The sequence below is a fragment of the Centrocercus urophasianus genome, unplaced genomic scaffold (genome assembly GCF_019232065.1).
Source record: "Centrocercus urophasianus isolate 14NV4802_14NV808 unplaced genomic scaffold, USGS_Curo_1.0 seq_33, whole genome shotgun sequence".
NCBI classification, from domain to species: Eukaryota; Metazoa; Chordata; class Aves; order Galliformes; family Phasianidae; genus Centrocercus; species Centrocercus urophasianus.
In genome coordinates this window covers 9,630,742-9,650,995 of record NW_024884900.1, presented here as the reverse complement: position 1 = coordinate 9,650,995, position 20,254 = coordinate 9,630,742, and the positions used below count along the sequence as shown (strand labels likewise).

The following is a 20,254-nucleotide window of genomic DNA, read 5'->3' as shown; positions in this document are numbered from 1 at the left end:
GGGCCGGAGCCGCTCCTCGCAGCCTCGGCCCGTTCAGCGGTTCCGTGCCGGCTCCTCCCTCCCCGCCCCTCCTTCCGCCAGAGGAGCGTGCGCCCTCCGTGCTGCCAGGGGCAGAAAGCAGGCAGGGAAAGCCGTGAGCGCTCTTTTATTGCAATCTGTTCGCTGTTTTATCGGTCAAACCCAGCGCGCCGCTACCGCACGGAGCCGCTATTGCTTCCTGCCGCAGATGGCAGCCAGCGCTTTCCTGGCACCGGCGATCTGCTGCTCCAGCCGCTCCCGGGTGGCTTTGGTGGTGGTTTTCCTCAGCATGGTCTCCATCTCCTCCACCACGGCACGGAAGCCGGGGGTGTTGTGGAACACGCGGATGGCCCGGTCGCCGCAGGACACCAGGAAGCGGCCGGTGGTGTCAAAAGCCAAGTCTGCTATGTGCTGTCCATGAACGCCGACAAAGCGCTCCTCCTCCTCCCCTCGGCGCGTGTTGTACACGGCGATGGTCGTGCCGCAGGAGATGGCCACCACGCGAGCGTCGGGGGACAGCGCGATGCGGCACGGCTCCGACACCTCGCACCTCCCGGTCAGCAGCAGGTACGGGTCCTGCTGCTTCTTGTATTCCACGTCTGTGTCCCAGAATTTCCACGTCCCGTCCTTGGAAACGGTTGCCATCCTAAAGGCGGGACATAAACCGTAGGTGACTGCGAGGAAGTTGGGTCACACTTGTTCGCTTTTCACTTCTGCAAAGCAGGAATCCTTTGCTTTGTGGACAGAGATTTGCAAAACATGAGTCTGGAAATGTGTGTACACATGGGGTCATTGTCCCCCTCCCAGAGCAAAGAGGATGGTCAAACAACAGGAGGAAACCCATGGGGAGGATGAAGATGGACCAAGGCAGTCCCTGGACACCCAGGGAGGCCCCCGGGGCAGGAATGGGCACAGGTTTGAGTATGGATGGGCAATTCAGGCACACAGGAAGGGGGTGAGCACACGTGTCCTTAGGGTACTCCTTCACACAGTGATATAGCACGCTTACCGCCTCGAGTCATTAGAGAAGGAGAAGGAATATACACCAGCAGTGTGGCCTTTCAGCTCAAAAGCCCTGGTCACTTCCCGGAAGTCTCCACTCTTGCCAAAACACACTTCCCAAACCTTTACATCAGGAGTAAAGCCACATGATGCTACAAACCTGAATAAAATAAAGAACAGAGCCAGGCTCTTGCAGAGCACTGCTGTGGCTGGGTCATAGGGTCGGCTCTCAGCCACAGCACTGCAGAGCTCTTCCTCCTGCCTCTCGAGGGCTGCAGAGAAAGTGCTCTGTGAATCAGTCCTAACCAGACACCTACATTCAAATCTTTGCTTTGGTCTGCTGGAAAAGAGTTTTCCAATTTTCACTGAAACCAGGCTGGTAAAGGGAACACTATGGAAGGCCACCACGGGACAAGGCAACTCTACAACTTAACAGCCTTAAGAGAAACTCCTTAGTAAAAATAAAGAAACTTAAGTTCTCTGACCCACAGAGTCACTGCAACTGGTGCATAACAACTGTCCTGCTACAGCAACAGGTTAGAGACAGAGCCAAGAACAAGGTTTTCCTGATAAGTAACCTCTTGGTTGTAAAAATTCCAATTTTGTTATTAATATTTAGAAATTTAAAAACAACTGCTAGGAACATTACTTGCTTTGCACAAACAGTTTGCACTGGCCCAGCTCTGCCATCACTGCCAATGTTCTTTGCTCTCCTCAGTGCTTCAGAAGGTGGTCAGCAGGAGCAGCAGTACTGAGACACTCCAACAAAGCACCAAATGTCTGAGACCACGGATGGGAGTCAGCACTCCCAGAGAGACTCCTCCTGGGAGCAGGAATCATTAGAAAAATGTGGAACCCTCAGAAAATTGCATTACAGTGACAGCAAACTGCAGATGTTCTGAACTGATGATGTCCTCTGAGAAGGAGAGTGGTTCCTGGTTATTGTCATGGCTTCCCACTCAGCAGGAGCAGCCTGGAATACCTGCATGTTCCTCACCTCCCACAGGGTGACACAGCAGCATAGGCATTGTTCATCTGGTTAGTGTTAATGCTGGCAAGGACTTCACCCTTCGGGTTCCAGATCAGGATGGTGGTGTCACTGGAAGCTGTCATGATAAACTTTCCTGGAGAGCAGGGAGGGAAAAAAGGCAGAGATCAGGAGAGTTCCTAGGCCTAAAGCTGCCACAGTCACCAACAGCTGTAACAGTCCTGAGCAGAGCAACCCGTCTGCATCAGAGCTGTCAAGAAAACAAAAAGCAGCACCAAAACATCAGTGCTTCTGTCCTGGCACAGAGTGAAAAGCCGTGGCAGCAGGCTCACCTCCTGGGTTCGCGTTAGTGTTCAGTCAGGACTCAGCAGCTCACAGCTGCCAACCCAGAGACCCCCTGAGCTTCCCGCCCAGTATCTTTCAGATCCCACTTGCCGAGCTCAGTACTATGCTCAGGTAATGTAGCAGACTTGATCAAGTTGTATTTTAACCAGAAGAGGTATCTCAAGCTTTCAAGTCAGGGATCGTAGACTCGTAGCTGATTAGAAGTCACACTACTTTTGTTCCTGATTACTGGTGGTGTCAGCATTTTGGGTATTTGCTGGTTTCCACTTGCAGTGCTTCCCCTTGTTTGTCTCAGCATGGACACTGAGTTGCAAATTTACCTTCAAGCTACTTGTTACAGGGTTTCAATTTTCACTCTTGCAGCCAAAGACCTCATTTAAAATTTTATGGGCTTTTCTCTTACAGAGTGGAACATGCATCCACCCACTGCCAACTGTTCACTGTCACACAGCTGAAGCATGAATCCACCAAGCCCTCTGCCATCAACATTCGCCCTCCTCAGGTTCTGTTCTAGGAGACACCAGAAGTCCAAGGTACATCGTATGCTCCTGAATCCCGGAACTCACTGGAGACATTTCTCACTGGCTAAAGCAAGACTGCCAAGCCAGAGAATAGCAATGCTCTCAGTACTGAGACCAGATCTCTTTTCAGCAGCGTTCCCAAAAGCCTAAAATAATACCTGTGCAAATCAGGTAATTCTGAGCTTACACAGAAATTTCTCTCCTCCAATTATGTCTTCCAACTCACTTAGTAGTAAGCAAAGGCTAAAACATAAGAACCAGAAAAACAGAGAATCAAGCAGCCCTTGAGTAAATCAAGAACTCTTAACATTTTCAACCCAGCAGCTGTTGCTCGAAAAGGAAACCAAGGTGGATCCGGAGGGCCGCGGCAGGTGAGCAGCTCGCCATTGCCATACCTGTTTCTGCAACTCCTATGTTAATGACAGGAGCTTTGTGCTTCTTTGGGAAGTCCTCAGAAGAAGCAATGAAGGTGAAGTTGCCGTCGTCCTTCTTCGTCATTTTATAGACACGAATTGTCTCTCCATTTGCCAGCCAGACAATGATCGCCCTAAGTGGAAGGACGGTAACTGAGCCATTAAGCAGCAGGTTGCCACTGTCAGCCTAGCTATGGCAGGTGAGTTATCAGTCATTCGGGGCACCTGGAGGAAAGGTGACAGATCAGTTGTGTTTTATGAGGGCACCGAGCTTTCCCTGCGTTAGCTCAACCGCGGCACCGAATGGAAAGGAACACCTGAAAGCGACATCCCTTCCACTCTGCAGAGCCGCTTCACCAGCGCCTTCCCAGCCCGCAGGAAAGCTTTCCACGCAGCCTTCCCAGCCCGCGGCCCTCGCAGCTCCCCGCGCACAGCCCTCGCACCGGGGCGGCAAGCACCGCGTTAACGTGGTGGGTCCCGCATCGGCGGCGCTGCTGATCCCCCACGGGACTTCCGCGAGGGGCGGGCGGGGTTCCCGGCCCCACCTGCAGTCGGGGCTGAAGCGGACGAGCTCGGCGTGGTCCAGCTCCACGTTGGCCCGCAGGCAGCGGTGCTCGCGCGCCGTGAAGTCGCGGGTGCTCCAGAGCCGCACGGTGCGATCGTCGGCGCAGGACGCCAGGTACTTGCCGCCGCCGCTGAAGTGCAGGCAGCTCACGGAACCGCTGTGGCCCTGCGGGGAAGCGGCGGTCAAGGGCGGCGGGGCGGGGGCGGGGGGCTCCGGCGGGGCGGCGCGGTACCTTGAGGGCGGCGGCCAGCAGGCGGTGCGTGAAGCTGTGCTGTCCCGGCTTCTCCTTGCGTGCCCGAACCGGCGGCTTCGTCCTCCGGGGGCCCTCGGGCCTGGCGGCGGAGGGGCCGTTCGCCCCGGCGCCTGCGGGGAGCGGGGCTCAGCGGGGGGCACAGGACGGAGGAGGAAAGGGAGCGGTAATCGTACTCACCCTCATCCAGCGGCGGGGCGGCGGGCGATCCCCGCGGGGCGGTGCGGCGCAGGGCGGCCGCCAGCAGCAGCAGCGCGAGGAGCAGCCCCAGCCCCGCGCCCAGCGCCACCGCCTCCATCTTCCCGCCGCCACCTCAGCGCCGCCGGGCGGCGACACCCAGCGCGCGTGCGCCGAGCCGCGGCTCCGCCCCTCCATATCGCGCCCCTCCCACCTGGCCCCGCCCACACCTCTGCTGGCCCCGCCCCGCTGGCCCCACGCGGCCGGAAGGAGGAGCGGTGCGTTGCGGACTTCCGAGGGCTTTATGGTGCGGACGCGGCCGGTTTCCGCGAGTGCAGCGTGGTGTTGCGGTGGCACTTCCCTCCCTTCCTCCCTCCCTCTCCCGAATTGTTCCGTTGTCTCTCGTCGGCGCTGCCCGGCCCGGTCCCTGGGCGCTAGGAGGGGCCGCCTCTGGCCGCGGCCCGCGCCGCCTGCTCGGGAACTCGGGCGGGATCGCTGAGGATGGAGGTGGAGATGCTCAGCTGCCGCAGGGAGCTCAGGATGGCTGCGGGGAGAGGCGGGGACGTCAGGACCCGGCCAGGGGCAGGTGGCAGCCCCCGGTCTCGCCGCAGTCAGGGCACCGAGCTCATAAATGAGCAGCAGCGGTGGCAGCAGCGCCGAGGGACCGAGCGGTGCCTATGCCGGGGCCTCCGGCTTCCATCGGGAGCGGCGGGGCCGCACGGAGCCACGTACAGGGCCGAAGCGCCGGAAGGGAGCAGTGCTGCTCTAGCCAGGCCAGGGACGTCTGCGTGAGGCTCTCCATGCTGGTCGTGGACACCATGCCGTTGAAGGACTCGAAGAGGGGCCGGATGATGACACTGAACTGTTGAAGTGGTTAAAGATAAGCATCGTGATGGCTGTGGTGCCCTGTCTGGTGTGAACAGCCCTCTCCTGCCTACAGTGCAGCTGTGCTGGGTGCCCTGTGCAACTCGGTGGCCTCCAGGGTGGCAGCAGCCAGGAAGCGGCCCTCAAAGCCCCACCAGTTGCTCGCAGGCAAGGAACCACAGTGTGTGGGGAACCAGAGGCTGCAAGGCACAGCCCATGTTGCAGCCAGGGCTGCCCCAATGCAGGACAGCTCTTCTAAACAAGGCCTAGAGCCAGCTCCTGCCATGCCCTCTGCAGGTGCCTGAGAGCAGGGTGCAGCACCCAGCACCTGTGCTCCCTTGGGTGCACCCAATGCTGGGGGGTGGTGACTGTGTGTGCAGTAATCCCCAGCAGGTGCCTCCACCATACCCATATCCTGGAATCCTCTTCAGTACCCTCACTGTACTGTGGAAGGAACCCTATCTCCCAAAACCTGTGTCAGGGGCTGCTTGCTACTGTCTGTGCATGTTCTGCGGGTGCCTCTACCGCCAGGCAATTTGCAGACCTCATGGTCTTTTCAGACTTGGCTACAATGTGTATAATCCCCCTTCATGGAGAAGATGGCCCGGCCTTCTGACCTCCTTGGCAACCATTCCCTTTCCCCTCCATCCTTCCAACATGCAAAGATTTGTATCCAACTTAATCCCCATTCTCCAGGGTAAGCCATGGTGGCCACCTAGGTGAAACCATTATTTTCCTGGGTTTGTGTCTGATCCTTTCCCAGTCTCTAACAGATGGCTGCTGCATCTCAACACAAGTTATTGGGAGCAAATGCCTGCATGGCAATCCCAAGCTCAGATCTCTGGTGACTCCCCTGCTCCCCATGGAGTGGCCATTTGTTCCTACTCTGGTTGCTCTCTTGTAACAGGAGTTTCTTCTAAGTATCTGAGCATGTCTCCTCCAGGTGTTGCCCACAGAGCCTCTCAAGCAGGAGGGATCCCACATGGAGCTGGAGGGGAGAGTGGACCTGGTGTACAGTGGAAGGGGCAGTGAGAAGCCCATGTTGTCCCAAAGGATACGATCCAGAACTTCCAGTTGTGCAGTGTGGAGGAGCGCACATAGCTGTCAAACATGCTGCGCATCTGGTCGAAGCGCTGGCGCGTGATGGGCACCCCAGTGGCTGGCAGCTGCTCCTGGCACAGGCTGTGGGGCACAAACAGTGTTGTGGGGCCGCAGGTACAAGGCTGTGGGGCACATGACAGCTGCCCCACATGGGAAGAGGACCCCAGTGTGCAGCAGGGCTCAGTAGCTCTGCACGTCTCAAGCAGACAGCATCTTGTTCTCAGGGCAGCACATCACACACAGCACCGCTTTTTGAGCATTGCCCCACGACAGGGAACACAGATAAACGCAGGATCTAGGCAGTGCTCAGAAGAGATGCTGCAGCCTGCTGCCCCTGGCACTGCCATCTGCCCTGCCTGGCTGTGCTGACACAGGCAGCAGCTCCCTGCTGCCCCCCCAAGCCATGCCCCCCTACTTGATTGAGCTGTTGAGCTCCTCAATCTGCTCCCGCAGCCGCTGCGCCTCATCCTGGAGGGCCGCCCGCTCCTGCTGCAGTTTGCAGATGTACTCAGCAGTCTTCTGCAAGGTGGTGGCCTTGCTGACCTGCAGGGTGGCAGAGGTGGGATGGCGCAGGGAGCTCCTGGGGCAGGCAGGGTACAAGGGGCCACGTGCTCCTTTGCTGAGCCTTGGCACCGGGCAGCAGGCCCTAGGTACAATGCGTGCATGCCGGCACAGCCACGGCCATGTCATCACCGAGCGATGTCCCGCGTCCCTGCATGCCCAGCACCAGCCCGTGCAGCGCTGTGTGCTCACCTTAATGCTGGGCTGGGCACTCAGCGTGCTCACCAGGCTGTGCAGTGTGTCAAAGCCCAGCTTGATGTTGAAACGTCTCTTCTGCTCAGCAGAGATGTGTGTGATGCGCCGGCTCTCCATCTGCAGGCAGCAGAGATGGCCTTGGGCCTCTCCCTGCATTGGAGACAGGCTGGCCCCAAGCATGCATCAAGGGTGGGGAGGAATGTGGGGTCAGCGGGAAGGGGGTGCACAAGGAGAAGCTGCCCCTGTAAAAGGCAACACTCGCTCCCACCATACCTTGCTGGAGTCGGGCCTGCCCCGACGGGATGGTGGGTGGTGCAGGGAGGTGGTGGTACCAGGTGGTGGAGCAGCTCCTGGGGACACCTGGCCAGGCTTGGGCCAGTCACTGCCTGGGGGATGAGAGGGGGTGCCCTGAGGAAAGTGCGAGCACTGCAGTACTGCCCTGGCTCTGGGGCAGTCAACCCCTCAGCTGATGGCCCCGTGTCTGACCACGTCTTGTTGCCCCATCTCATCCCAAATCACTTTCATTTTTACAACAAATGGAAGCGTTTGTGAAATGACATTTTAAATTTCCAGCAGAGTGGAAACCACCTGGAGAGAGTCCTGAGGGCTGTGGTTTACAGCACTCAACTGGAAGTGGAAATGAGCAGGGAGCTTCCTGCCCCAGTCTGGCTTCTGTGGGTGAAAGCAGGGTGCTTCCGGCCTTAAAACCAAGCTCTGGTTTTCAAAACCACATTCTGACACTTGCTACATTTTGTCTTTTCCTGTTTATGGTTTTGCCCCCCAGAGAAGGAGCCAGACGAAAGGTCGGCACCCTCCCCAGCAGAATGAAATCATTGTCATTCAGGTGGTTAATTAAAAGCAGTAAGAATAAAAAATAAATCGAGCTTTCTCAGGAAAAAAACCAACAACTGTGTTTGGTTCAAGCTCCCTGCAGGATATGGGGCATCCTGCGGGCACCCAGACTCACCACACACCGGTGTTGGGGAGAGCCGCTCTACCTTGGGGACCCGCAGCGGCCCTGGTGCAGCACCTGCCTGCATCACAGGCACCTCCTGCGAAGGGCTGGAGCCAGGAGACAGCACTGAGCTCAGCTGGGCCATTCTGGGCAGGAAGACAGCAGGAACATCGGGGACTCCGCTCTGCTGCAGAGAGAAGACAGGAAAGCAGGAAGGAGATTGGGGTCAGCACTCCATGTGTGGCAGGTTTACAGAGCCCCTTTGGTTACTCAAAACCCACAGTGGGACTGGGGAGGGAGCCCCACAGGGCCCTAAGGTGAGGTCTGTCCCTGCTCTGCCAGTTCTCTAACTGGGGCTGACTCCCACCCGGCCTCACTCTGAGCCCCCCAGCACCCTGGCCACAAGCCCCATGTGCATCAAACTCTGTTCTGCAAAGAGCTTCACACAGTGCTGCTTTCTCTCCACTCTCCTCATTCCTCAGCAACAGGACGGCAATTCCCAGCCAAAAGGAGCAGTCCCCGACCTGGAGATAGGTGGGTGCTTACCGGAGAGGCTGGGGACGCAGGCGTGAGTGCGGGGCCATGCACTTGTGGGGCATCGAAGGCTGGCTCCTGCTTGGCTGCGAGAAGTCAGAGAGCAGAAGAGCACTTCTGCATCAGGCTGTCAGTGCTTTTTCCTGCTCCATGGCGGTGCCAGCCCTGAGCACCAGTCCATCTGTCCATCTGCCCTGGGGAAGGCTGTGACAGCTGCAGGAAGCAGCCCACCTCTCCCAGCACCCCTGAGCACCCCTGCTTACCTCCAGATCACCCCATCACTGCCACCCTCGATTCCCCAGCTGCCTCTCACCTGTGGCCAGCAGCTGAGTCAGGCAGGCATTGGACACTGTCAGCTGTGTAGTCACAGGGGGACCCGGCCTCTTTGCCTTGGTGCTGCCAGCCTTCATCTTCGGCCGCTCGCCTGGGGTCGGCCCTTTTGGGGTAGCAAACCTGGGCCCAGGTGGCGCGGCGGGGGGCAGGTGCTGGGGTGCGGCTGGGCTGGGGTACCCTAGGGGCACCACGTCCATGGCGTAGCCCAGGCCCGGGGTGTGCTGGGCAAAGCACGGCGCGGACAGCGGGGATGCAGGGTGGGCGAGGAGCGAGGGGCTGGGCGAGGTGGTGAAGGGGAACTTGGAGTGGGGTGCGGAGGCAGGGGAAAACGGCGGCTGTGAGCCCAGTGATGGTGCGCCAGGGGCCTGGCTGGGGGCGGTGTAAGGGAGGCCGAGTGGCTCCGTGCCGAGGCACTTGCTGGGGAAACCATACTGCAGCAAGGGCTTGGGTTTGAGCTGGGGGGTGAGGCAGCCAGGCACAGCGGTGAGGGGCTCGGGGGCCAGCGGCGGCTGCTCAGGGCCAAAGAAGGCACCGTGGAGGCTGAGCTGGGTGGCGTCACCGGGCTGTGGGGGACACGGCTGTGTCAGGAGGGGTGGCTCGGGCACCGGTGGCCATGGGTCACGGGCCAGGGTCCCGCTCACCTGGAGGAGAGGGCTGGGTGGGAGCGGGGCATCAGGGTTGGCAGGCACAGTTCCTCCACTGCCATAGAGAGGCTCAAAGCAGGGCGGCTCCTGATAGCCCAGTGGCATCTGCGCAGGCAGCGGCCGATGGCTGATGAAAATATCTGCAGGGTGAAGCAGAGAGATGGTGATGGGTGGTGGGGGCCTGGGGAGTGCTTCTGCCCCTGGAGAGGGGGATGCAAGGTTGGGGCACGCTGGAGGGAGCCGCATGCTGTATCCAGGACTGGCAGGGATTTGCTGGCCTCACATTCACCTGGCAGAGCTGGATCAGCTCCTGGCTTTGCGGGCAGATTTGGTGCTCTGGTTGTGAAACATCAGAGCTTCACATGGTGGGAGGGAAGAGGCAGCTCACGCGCTCAGCCCAGCCTTGCCATGCATACTGGGACAGGAAAACCCGCCCAGTAACACCACCCAGGGGTGGAGACCCCGTCCCAACACCCAGCTGAGACCGCATCTCAGGGGTCTGGGCTCTCCCTGCACCCCCACAGCCAGCCCTGAGCAGCGCAGAAACTGAGCCCCTGTGCTGTGGGACAGTGGCAGAGCTGGCTTTGGGCAGATGTGGGGCAGCCCTGTGGGTCGCACTGTCCTGGAGCCGCAGGGGACAGTCCCACTGGAGTTGGAGCAAGCGTTTGCCTCCCAGCCCCAGTGCTGCAGTGCGTGCTGCCTGTGGCTAACCACATCCCATGGCCTTCCCGAAGCTGAGCCCCGTGACCCAGCCACGACTCCCTCTCCCTTCCTGTCTCCTTCCCACAGCCCTGATGCTTCCGCAGGCCCAGACGCCGTGGCACAGCACACTGCCTGCTGCCTGGGGCATCACCTCCCCACTGAAACATGCTTGGCAGGCACATCACCCCACACAGCTCTGCTCAGTGACGGGGCCCGCCAGCACTGTGCCAGTGCAGTTTCACTGCCACCAGGAGAAGGTGAAGGTGACTGGGGAGGATGGGGCTGCTGGCCACGCATTTCCCTGTAAGATAGAGTGGGAGTGATAGGTGGATTTGCAGGCAGCCGCCTGACAGCCTCTGGCACGGGGTCTGCATCCAAGCAGCTCTCCAGCTCATGAGCATTCACACCTCCGTTGTGCGTGCTCCAGTGCAAGCTCAGGCCCTCACTGCCCTGAGCCCATCTGGGCTGCTCCTGCCCATCCAATATGCCCCTGGTGCCAACCGTGCTGCAGGGGCTCCTCCAGGCTCTGGCATAGGCTCCCATGCCTGGAGTGCCCTGGCTGGGACAGCCAAAGCCTCTGGACCTGACAACTTCTTGAATCTACACCTGAGGAACAAATGCTCCTCCAGAGGGAAATGCCGTGACCATCCCAGCAGTGCCACACAGCACGCTGCACCTGCCCTGCTCAGCCCTGACACGGCCCCTTCCTTCCACCCTGCACACAGCAGCTGCAGCCCATGTGCCCTGGTTGGGAATGGTGTTCAGCTGCACACCCCTCACAGGGGCAGGCAGCAGCACTGCCACCCTCCTTCTTCCAGCCCACAGCTACAGGCAGTCGGCTGTATGCAGTGCTGCCAAGCACTCCCATGCTCGTAATGGCCTCCAAGGCACTCAGAGCCTCCCAGCTCCACTGTCCTCCAGGGCAGCAGTTCATCCTCCTCCTCAGAGCGGAATTCTGCCTGGTCCCAGTCCCACTCAGGCTGGGGCTGGGACACAGCGAACACTCAGAGCAGCACAGAGCCACAGCTGCCCTCCAGGGGCACAGCCAGGCATGGTTGCAGCCCAATGGGGTGCAGCACCTGGCCCCACACTGCCCCCAGCCCTCATCTGTGCCCATGCTGTGCCATCTCCTGCTGCCAGCACTGAAGCTATGCATGCATTTAAGGCGTTTCTGATGGCCAGCTCTGCAGATTCGATTCCTCTTGTTTCGCTTGCTGTGCTGCCACAGTGGGTGGTGGATGCTGCCTGGCACAACAGGTGGCAGCCCCCTGCCCTCCACCTCATCCATCCCTTCCCCACCCTGCAGCTCTCACCTATGCCTCTCTCTGCTCACTCTGCCCAGACCTGCTGCCAAGCTGTGCAGTGCAGCCAGAGCATGATGCCACCTGGGGGATGAGAGCCCATGCGGTCAGCACACCATGCCTTCAGCATTCTGCTCCAATACCAGGCTGCTCTCCAAAGAGACCCCTGTTGCAGAGCCTGCTCCCAAGGCTGGGACACTCCATTGCTGGCCCTTGGCTCCGGGAGAGCACGGCAGTGCCATGGGGTCATGCCACCCCAACAGCCTGGCCCCAGGGCCCCAGTGCAGGTCCTACCTGGAGCGCAGTGCCAGCAGCACTCAGGCACTGGGCTGGGCTGCTCCCTCGCTTCTGCCATCAGGACTTCTCCATCCGCCCCACACTGTGCTCTGGCACCCACTGAGGACACGACGTGGTTCCTCATTTAGGGATTGGCTTGTGCTTGCTGACTGACAGGCACCGAGCTCAGTGACGGTCCCCAGACACAGAATGGCCCCGTGACCCTACAGGAGCCCTGAGCCCCCACTCTGCCCTGCTGGCCTTGTTTGTGAGGCACAGACCCAGGCCCTGTGTACAGTGCCAGCAAAAGTGGCCACGGGGGCATCACTCAGGGCTGGGGGCATTTCAGCTCTGGCATGCAGCGCCCAGAGTTTGGCAGAAGCCCTCTTCCTGAAAGGGGCTCTTCATCCTCTCACCCCACAGTCCTGTGGCCAAAGCTGCAACCCTGCACAACCCACACCTCCACTGTGATTGTGCATCACAGTGCCGGGGCTTTATCCCAGGCAGCACCCTGGGGAAAATGCACATAGAAATACATTGCTTTGGATGGGCACCACGGTGCCACATGCCATTCCCAGGCTGTGCCACGCTGTTCTCACACCAGCAGCACGAGGGAACATTGCCCACGGACAAAGGTACTGGGTCTGCGTCACTGTCAGGAGGTGCTGCTTCAGGGGTCAGCACAGCCTCCCGGCACCACACAGGATATGCGAGGGGAAGGACGCTTCTCAGGTGTCATTCTGACCCCTTTGAGGTTTGCTCGTGGCTCAGCCCAAAGGGCCATGTGGGGGCAAGAAGTTGTGAGGGCTGAGCCCTGAGCTTCCCACCTTGGCACAGCAGCCTGCCCCATGGCTGCCCTGCTCCCCACCAGCATCTGGTCTTGCATCAGCCGGCGGCTGTGTGGTGCAAGGGCCTGTGCTTCCTCCAGCAGAGGGAAGTGGGAGGTGGAGGCGGCTGCAGCACAGCAGGAGCCTTGGGCAGGCTGTGTGCAGGGCATGGACGTGTTCCGAAGGCTCCTGAGGCCTGGTGCTGCCTGAGGCCACTTGTGGGGTCCCACCCTGCAAAGTCTGCCCATGCCACCAGCTCCAGCGCATCTGAGGTCTCCGATGTGGCACCACACCAGCAGTGCCCGGCCCTGGCACAGCCGTGGGTACACTGCACAGCGCACACGTGACAAGGACACATCCTGACTGACTCTGCGGTGCTCACGGACACCGCACTGCTCCAGCAGTGTCCTGTGTCACAGGCAGGTCCTGGTGGTAGCACTGTGGGAGGAGGTGCCGCCAGGATGGCCTGCTTGTCCCCTGCTTGCCCCTCTGCCTGTCCTGGATACCAGTGCCACTTGGTTTTCAAGGCCAACCTGGCAGGGACCGTGACCCATCCTCAGAGGATGTAGCACAGCCCATCGTGGGGTCTCAGCAGCTCTGCACAGGGCCTCCAGCAAGAGTGCAGTGAGGAGAGGAACAGTGTCAGAGAACCTGAGTTTCCTCCATCTGTGGGGATAGCTGTCCTCTGTCTGCAGCCAAGCCCAGGTAGCTTCATATTCCTGATGTGACCTTCTGCTTGCAGAAGCCCCTTTCCATGGCTCCCAGCCCCTTCCCATCCCTCTGCTTTGATCAAGACAGCAGATGTGCTTTCTGGCTCCCCAGCAGCACCTGCTGTTGTCAGGCCAGCTCAGCTCTGTGTTGGGCTGCAAGGTGTGCAGGCTGGCTCTTACCTGATATCTCCATGGTATCATCCAAGCTGGGCTGCAGAGGTGCCAGGTCTGGCTGGATCATGTCAGCATTCCCGATATACGCTGGAAGAAGACAGAGCTGCAGTGTTAGGGTGCTGCATTCCCAGCACCCCACCTCAGGGCTGGCACTGCTGACCTCACCAACAGCCATCCCAGTACCCAGCCTCACCCTGCATGGCTGCACTCTGCCCCACAGCACAGGGACCCAACCTCTGAAGATATCCCATTCCCACCATTCTGCCCAGCAGCACTCTGAGGCCTCATTCAGGGCCCAGAAACCTCTGGGCAAGGCTGCAGCTTTTGGAGCACAGCCAAGAGGCAGCAACGTGCCATGAGTAAGCTGTTTGCCTGCTCCTCCTCCTCCTTCAGCAAGAGCGTAGCCCCATGGGGGTCACCTACCATCCTCGGGGAGCTCCTGGTGGGCGCTGGGCATCTGTGTCATGGTGAAGAGGGTGTCAGAGATGTCCGAGAGGAATGTGTCCAAGTCAAAGTGCTGCCTACCCCCCGGCTCCTCCTCCTCGTCCCCCAGCAGCATGGGCACCACGTTGCAGAAGAGCTGGTTGCACCATTTCTCCGTTGGTCTCCAGGCATCCTCGTCCTGCATGAGATGGTGCAAAGGAGCCAGTGGGCACTTCTTGCAGGCAGCCTGAGGCCTCCAGGTTGGCTCGCTGGTGCTCATAAAGAGCTATTCAGCACCCCGATTCCTCCCACAGCCATTGGGGTCATCACCAACAACAGCTTTCACCTGCCCTTCTCCCAGGCTGCCTGGTGCAGGGATGTGCACCACATCCCACTGTCCCTGGCTTCCCCAGCAGACTCACCTGCTTCGGGCTGGAGAGCTCTCCCTCCCGGCTGGACTTCCGGAGCTGGAAGGAGAAGAAAGCCTGGATCGGCCCCCAGCAGGGATGGGCACAGGGCAGAGCTAGGCAGGGTGAGGGAGCAGCAGGCCATGTCCTCCGGCCCTCGGTCACCTCCTGGCAGCCCGCAGGACCGCGCTGCCTGCTCAGGCTCTGGCCCGGGCTGCCACCGCTTCACATCTGCCCTCAATGCTAAGTGCAGCAGTGCAAGGCTGCGCCCCAGCCTTTTCAAGATGAGCGAGGAGGAGGCTGGCACCGTGCTCCACCCCGTGTGGCGGGCAGCCAAAGCTGGTGCCACCTAAACCACCACTAGATTATCACAGCCGAGAGTGACACCGGGGTGACACCGGGACACCAGGCCTTGTTACACGTGCTGCCTGGCTGAGCTGTGGCTGCCAGCGAATCCCAGCCCAGCTCGGGCCCCGCAGCGAGTGCTGCTCGTCCCACTGCAGCACGTGCACTGCAGGTGTGCTGCCAAGCCCAGCCTTGGCTGAGCAGCACACCAGGCAGAGCCAGCCCGACCCGGGCTGCCAGAGCGCGCTGCGGCACTGCGCATGGCCAGGGATGGGGCCACCAAAACCCAGCCACCATCACCGTGGGGACAACCATCAGCTCCATTTTGGGCACGCCAAGGTACTGCACCGCCGCCAGGAGCAGCAGGCGCACAGCCACTCACCCGCTTCTTGTAGTAGGTCCTCCACTTGTGGTACTCCCTCATCACCACCTCGATGCGCCGTTTCCAGTAGTTGCCCTCCAGCACCACAGCCTGCAGGGGCAATACTGGGGCTCACAGCCATATGGCACCCCGGGGCCGACCCCCGGTCCCAGCCCTGCACCCACAGCCAGCCCATGCCTGCCCCGGCACCCTGATGGGTCCTCAGGACACATCACCAACACCTTCTCCCTCAAACTGCACGAACACAGCAAGCGAGGATGGGAGTTCTGCGGCGTCCTCAGCTCCTCGCTGTGCCCTCCGCACCCACTCCCAGCCCCAGGTGCCATGAGAGCCCGTATTCTACCTCTGGTTTGCGGTGCTCATCAGCTTCTGACCCCTCCAGGGGGGTGATGAAACCACACACAGGGTTCTTCCTCTGCTCTACATCTGCTCAGGGGAAAACATAGTTGGCTTCGTCCGCAGCTCCCTCCCTGCGCAGGGGAGGGTACCCGTGTGTCTGGGTGCTGGTATGGTGGGCTGCCTGCAGGGCTGGGCACCCGCTGTGCCATTGCAGGGTAGCCGGGTGCTCAGCAGGAGAGGCTCCGGCCCTGTACTCACACTGGATGTACCACGCTCTCCAGATGGCATTGTTGAGGCGGATTTTATCCCGGCAAAGCAGCCGCTGCCCCTTGAAATTCTTCCACTTTGGTGACACCAGCTTCCCACTGCAACATCGAGGAGAGGAGGAGCTGAAGGGGACCATGCTGGGACCCCCGGCACAACCCCAGTCTGGGAGCTTTGCTGATCCTGCAAGGCCTCCAGCGCCCCTGGGATCACAGCATGGCACACGGAGGCACTGATTGCCCAAGTCTGCAGATGTGGCTCCGAGATGGGAATCCCCAGCTGCGGGATTCCTGACCTTCCCCAGGTGATGCTGGCTGCTCCCACGGCTGTACCAAAGCTGCTTCTGATGGGCAGCATCCGCACACGGAGCGCTGTGCATGCACTCCTCCCCAGTCAAAACGTTGTCCCTTAATGATCTCTGTGCTGCTCTGGATCCCACTGACCCCTGTGCATGCAGGGAGGAGATGAGGTCACGGCTGGGCTTGGTAGGTGTGCCGTACCCCACGCAACATCTCTGGAGCACTCTGCAGGTGACAGCAGGGTGTCCTCAGGGAGCTCAGCACTGCTATTGCTCAGCCCCATCTCTGCAGTGCTTCTGTCAGGGCTCCCCCACTGCTGCTTCCAAGACCCCGGGGCATCCTGTCCCTCAGCTCTGTGGAGCAAAGTAGCTTACATGGCCGCTCTTCCTGCTACAGGCATATACTGAGCAGAGACCCCTCAGGTCCCCCAGTTGCTGACGTAGGAACACATCCGGGGGCCAGAGCTCTTGCCTGCAGGAAGGGCAGGGAGAGATGCAGATGTGGTGCTGTGTTCAGTCCTGGGGCCCAGGAAGGACCCTGTCCCCACCACTCTGGCCTGCAGAGGGTTAAGGCTCTATCTCTGCACTGGCCACTCTGCTATCAGCAGGGATTTTGAACTTTCCCCGTGGCACAAAACAAACAGCATAGCGTTGCCAAGCTGAGGAGCCAATGGAAAGGACGGCTTTCCCCGGCACGTGGCCAGCTCCTGCTGGTCAAGGCTACCAGCCACACTCCTCTCTGGTGCTGCCCACGCCGCCCACTGGCTTAAAGGAGCAGCCCCAGCCCACAGCCCTGGCCCTGCACTGCAGCAGGGTGCATGGCCCTGCATGGGGCTGGTGGGGCTGCAGTGTGCTGCGGGACCTGGGGACGGGGGGAGATGCCTCTGGGCCTTGCCACAGCCTGCTTTCTTTCTCCCATTATTGAGAATCTCTCCCTTCTGTTTTGGAGCTTATCAGGCTGATCTTTGCACACTGGTTTGCCTTGAAGGAGGCCCCACCCTTTACTGAAGTTCTGCCCAGAGGAGATGGATGTGAACACTGCACTGAGCCACAAGAGGATTGGGATGCGGCAGCACCTTGGCCCAGCACAGGTGTCCTGCTGCCCTGCAGGGATGGGATCACGAGCCCCACCACCAGCTGTGGCACACAGAGCTCAGCCTGTGCCCAGCCCTGGCTCTGCAGCCAGCAGCTCCTGTCTGCTCCGTGATGCACTCAGCCTGCCCAGAAGTTCAAGTGTTGCCGCCCCTGCGGTGCAGTAAAATGAGTATTTTGCTCCCTGTCCACGCCAAGAGGAGGGGGAAGGAATGAGTTGGTGCACGAAGGAAATGGGCTGCAGCAGGGGAGAAGGCCAAGGGACGGCCCTCCTTGCTGACGTGAGCCCCCCTGGCCCTCCCACCACATGGAGCAGCAGGTAGCAGCAGCAGAACCCCTCCTTGTTCTGTGGCAGGAGAGACAGCGCCAGTCCAGGTGGGCAGAAAAGTGACCATTTCTCAGTCCTTAGCCTCCAGAGGAGGCAGAACCTGAGCTCTGATTGGCATGACTCTCTTTTTAGGGTACTGGAGAGCTGCAGAACATGATGTCTGTGAGATGGAGAGGGGTAGCATGGAAGGACAGAAAGGCATCCATGAAAGGGAAGAACCAAGGGTGAATTTGGGTACAATCCACAGGCAAAATTTCCCTGGCTGGATTCCACTACTCACAGCTACTCTTAATCCAGGGTCAACCAAAATCTGCTCCCGTGGATGCCGCACAATGCAGCCAGGAGATATTGCTGATGTTCCAGGCTCTGGGATGGCCAACAAGGGTGCCATTAACACTTCGTAGCTGTTGTGAATCCTCCTCGCCAAGGGCTGCCATTAACTTCAGCTACGGCTTGGCACGGTGACGGCCCTGGGGCTGTCATGCTCAGTGCAGGAGGGAAAAGAAGCCCAGGAGGGGCCAGAAGACACCTGAAGGGATGGAGCCATGTCTGCAGCATGAGCTCTGGACAGCATACAGCTCCTGTCTGCTCCACCCCCCAGCCACGTTGTACCTGCCCCCCTCCTTTTTGCCCCAGAAGCTCTGGAGCTCAGAGTGCACATGAAGACAATGCTGGCATCTCCAGCCCCATGCAGCAAGTAGGGCAGCTGTGGGGCTGCGACAGAAAAGGGAAGCGGGGCTACCCTGTGCATCAGTGCCACCCATACATGGCACCCAGAGTGACTCAGCTGGGGACATCTTGGCTGTCACGCTGATGACAAGAGCGAACATGGGCTGCATCACCCAGTTCCTGCAGAGCTCTGCTCCCACCAGCTCCTGAGAGTGACCTCACCGTGCACCACGCCAGAGATGCAACTGAAAGCGAGACCTGGTGTGGGACCAGGAGATGGGCAGAACTTCCGGTTTTGCTCAGGCTTTGTTTTCACAAGGCATCAATAGCAGATTGCCATCCCAGGTTTTCACTGTGACTTTTTGGGAAAGCTGTAACCAACAGTTTTGCTGTAAGGTGTTGTGCTGTAAGGAGTGTGCTCAGGGGTCTTGGTGAAAGAGGGGATGTGGTCCAAGGTCACGGGCCCAGGCACTAATACGCAAGGAACAGGAGCTTGCTGTCACCAAGGTGTGGGATAGCAGGTCTCTGTCCCCATGGGCCTGGGTGATGTGTGTGGCCAGAGGAACGCACAGTCACTCATCTGACTTTGCTGGAGAAAAGGGAAGAAGCTTTCGGGAGGCCCTGGGCAAAGCAATGTGCAGCCATCCTGTCCAGAGCGCTGGAGCAACATGACAAGTGGGTACAGCTTTGGGACGGCCGGACAAAGGCCGAGAGCTGCAGGAGGTGACGACAGCTCTCCTGGAGGACAGCGGGTAAGATGTGCCAAGACAGGAAGAAGTTCCCAGCTGCTCCATGACAGCTGCCCCAGCACCAGCTCCTTCCCCCCAAAACCTCCCAGGACGGCATTTTGTGAGCAGACATCACATCACAGCCCAACAGAAGAGCAGATGGGACACCATCCATCGGTTCGCACTTAGCAATCAGCAACGGGGCGATCAGCAGGGCCGGGGCCTCCAAAGAGCCGGGGATCAGCGAGTCGCCCTGGGACTCACCTGTACTCCAGGCTCATGCACTCGAAGAGCCGCGTCAGGGTCGGGTCAATGCTCCGCGGATCGGCGGCCGAGGGCTCGGCGCGGCGCTGACGCCGGTGGGGCAGCGCGTCGCGGTGCGGGGATGATACCATGAAGTGGCCGCTATGGATGACCTGCGAGGGGTTCTGCGGCCCGGCGCCGGGCCCCGCACCGCCTGCGGTCGCGTCCTCGGAATCGGAGTCAAAGTCGGAGTCGGGGCACGGTCCGACCGGGGGCTGCGCGAAGGGGCTCGGCAGCCCCAGCTGAGCCCGAGCCATCGCCCGGCGCCGTCACGAGCCCTCGGTCCGCGTGCCGGCAGCGCCCAACCCGCGGCACCGCGCGCCCCTCCGGCTTCCGGCCCCCGGCACGAACGCAAGTCCAACGCGCTCCCGAGCTGCGCGCACCGCACTTCGCCCGCCGGCACCGCCAGCCACGCGGTGCGGCCCAGCCCGGCTGCGCAGGCGCTCCTGGCGCTGAGCCGCACTTATAGCGGCGCGCTGATCCCGCCCACGGCCGCCGTTCGTGGCTGCGGGCTCTGCGGCGTGGCTTGCCTTCCCTCGGCCCGGCGCCCGGCCCACCGCTCGCTGGCGATCGGCTGTGTTTACCCGGAGCTGATCGGGTGCCGGCAGGGAGAGCAGCGCGGTGTTTACCCAGCGCCTCTGCCCTCGTGCGTCTCCCTGCACTTCCGAGGGAACAAATACAGATTAAGGGAGGCAAACAACTCAAATTATAGCAACGGGCATCCAGCTCTGCACAACGCTCGCGGAGTCACTGAGCCGTGCTGCGGAGATGCGGACAGCCGAGGGGAAAGCACGTGCGGAGATGTGGGAGAGGGGGCTGGCAGTGCCGGGCCGGGCGGTCACACCCGGCAGGTATCGGGGATAGGACAGGGCTGATTGTGGCTCTGAACTAACAGAGAGCAGTTTGGAGCAGCTATAAGGAAGAAGTTCTTTACTCAGAGGGCGGTGAGGCGTTGTGCTGCTGCCCCGAGCGGCGGGTGCCCCATCCCTGCCGGTGCCCCAGGCCTTACAGCAGAAGACATCGCTTCTGCTGTTTAACCAGAAGGTGTGTGCCGGTTTGGTTCCCGGCACGAACAGTTGGAAAAAGTCAGAGGTGAGGAAGTTGGGTAATCAGAAGTGAGAACGGTGATAGAAGGTTGATCGTATCAGAATGCCCGTGTTCGGAAAGAGATTGAGGCCGTGGAAAGTCCTAGGGCTGCGGGGGAATAAGGAATAATTTGA

At 60.2% G+C, this 20,254-nt stretch overlaps 2 protein-coding genes across 5 annotated transcripts; both read right to left on the bottom strand.

Moving 5' to 3' along the window:
* Window positions 1–129: 129 nt before the first annotated feature.
* TBL2 (transducin beta like 2) lies at window positions 130–3,921 on the bottom strand. Of its 2 annotated transcripts, none has more exons than XM_042830363.1 (5): window positions 3,833–3,921; window positions 3,270–3,512; window positions 2,018–2,144; window positions 1,028–1,180; window positions 130–664 (listed from the first exon to the last, which is right to left on the bottom strand). In XM_042830363.1, the coding sequence occupies exons 2-5, from the start codon at window positions 3,370–3,372 to the stop codon at window positions 208–210; spliced, it is 840 nt and encodes a 279-aa protein (XP_042686297.1). In that variant the 5' UTR covers window positions 3,373–3,512; window positions 3,833–3,921; the 3' UTR covers window positions 130–207. The 2 variants fall into 2 exon arrangements, with proteins under 2 accessions (XP_042686297.1, XP_042686298.1); XM_042830364.1 differs by lacking the exon at window positions 3,833–3,921 and adding an exon at window positions 3,513–3,712 and having other exon boundaries at window positions 3,270–3,421.
* Window positions 3,922–4,530: 609 nt separating this feature from the next.
* On the bottom strand, window positions 4,531–19,306 carry MLXIPL (MLX interacting protein like). Of its 3 annotated transcripts, XM_042830104.1 has the most exons (17): window positions 18,996–19,306; window positions 15,611–15,717; window positions 15,357–15,439; window positions 15,014–15,103; window positions 14,302–14,346; window positions 13,880–14,078; window positions 13,463–13,543; window positions 9,464–9,606; window positions 8,803–9,385; window positions 8,502–8,575; window positions 7,968–8,142; window positions 7,274–7,386; window positions 6,998–7,117; window positions 6,660–6,787; window positions 6,202–6,325; window positions 5,012–5,141; window positions 4,534–4,823 (listed from the first exon to the last, which is right to left on the bottom strand). In XM_042830104.1, exons 1-17 carry the CDS (start codon window positions 19,289–19,291, stop codon window positions 4,714–4,716), a joined length of 2,601 nt encoding a protein of 866 aa, XP_042686038.1. In that variant the 5' UTR covers window positions 19,292–19,306; the 3' UTR covers window positions 4,534–4,713. The 3 variants fall into 3 exon arrangements, with proteins under 3 accessions (XP_042686036.1, XP_042686037.1, XP_042686038.1); XM_042830102.1 differs by having other exon boundaries at window positions 4,531–4,823; window positions 6,998–7,150; window positions 8,803–9,606; XM_042830103.1 differs by having other exon boundaries at window positions 4,533–4,823; window positions 8,803–9,606.
* Between the last annotated feature and the right edge of the window lie 948 nt (window positions 19,307–20,254).

What these genes read in the sequence shown, in the direction of transcription:
- TBL2 (XM_042830363.1), bottom strand. Translation starts at nt 3,372, where the DNA reads ATGACGAAGAAGGACGACGGCAACTTCACCTTCATTGCTTCTTCTGAG. An exon ending in CATAGGAGTTGCAGAAACAG is followed by an intron (nt 2,145 to 3,269) that starts GTATGGCAATGG and finishes CCTGCTCTCCAG; the next exon opens with GAAAGTTTATCATGACAGCT. An exon ending in TTCTCTAATGACTCGAGGCG is followed by an intron (nt 665 to 1,027) that starts GTAAGCGTGCTA and finishes TCCCGCCTTTAG; the next exon opens with GATGGCAACCGTTTCCAAGG.
- MLXIPL (XM_042830102.1), bottom strand. Translation starts at nt 19,291, where the DNA reads ATGGCTCGGGCTCAGCTGGGGCTGCCGAGCCCCTTCGCGCAGCCCCCG. An exon ending in TGCATGAGCCTGGAGTACAG is followed by an intron (nt 15,718 to 18,995) that starts GTGAGTCCCAGG and finishes TCGATGTTGCAG; the next exon opens with TGGGAAGCTGGTGTCACCAA. An exon ending in CCTTCCGGCGCTTCGGCCCT is followed by an intron (nt 4,824 to 5,011) that starts GTACGTGGCTCC and finishes CTCTCCCCGCAG; the next exon opens with CCATCCTGAGCTCCCTGCGG.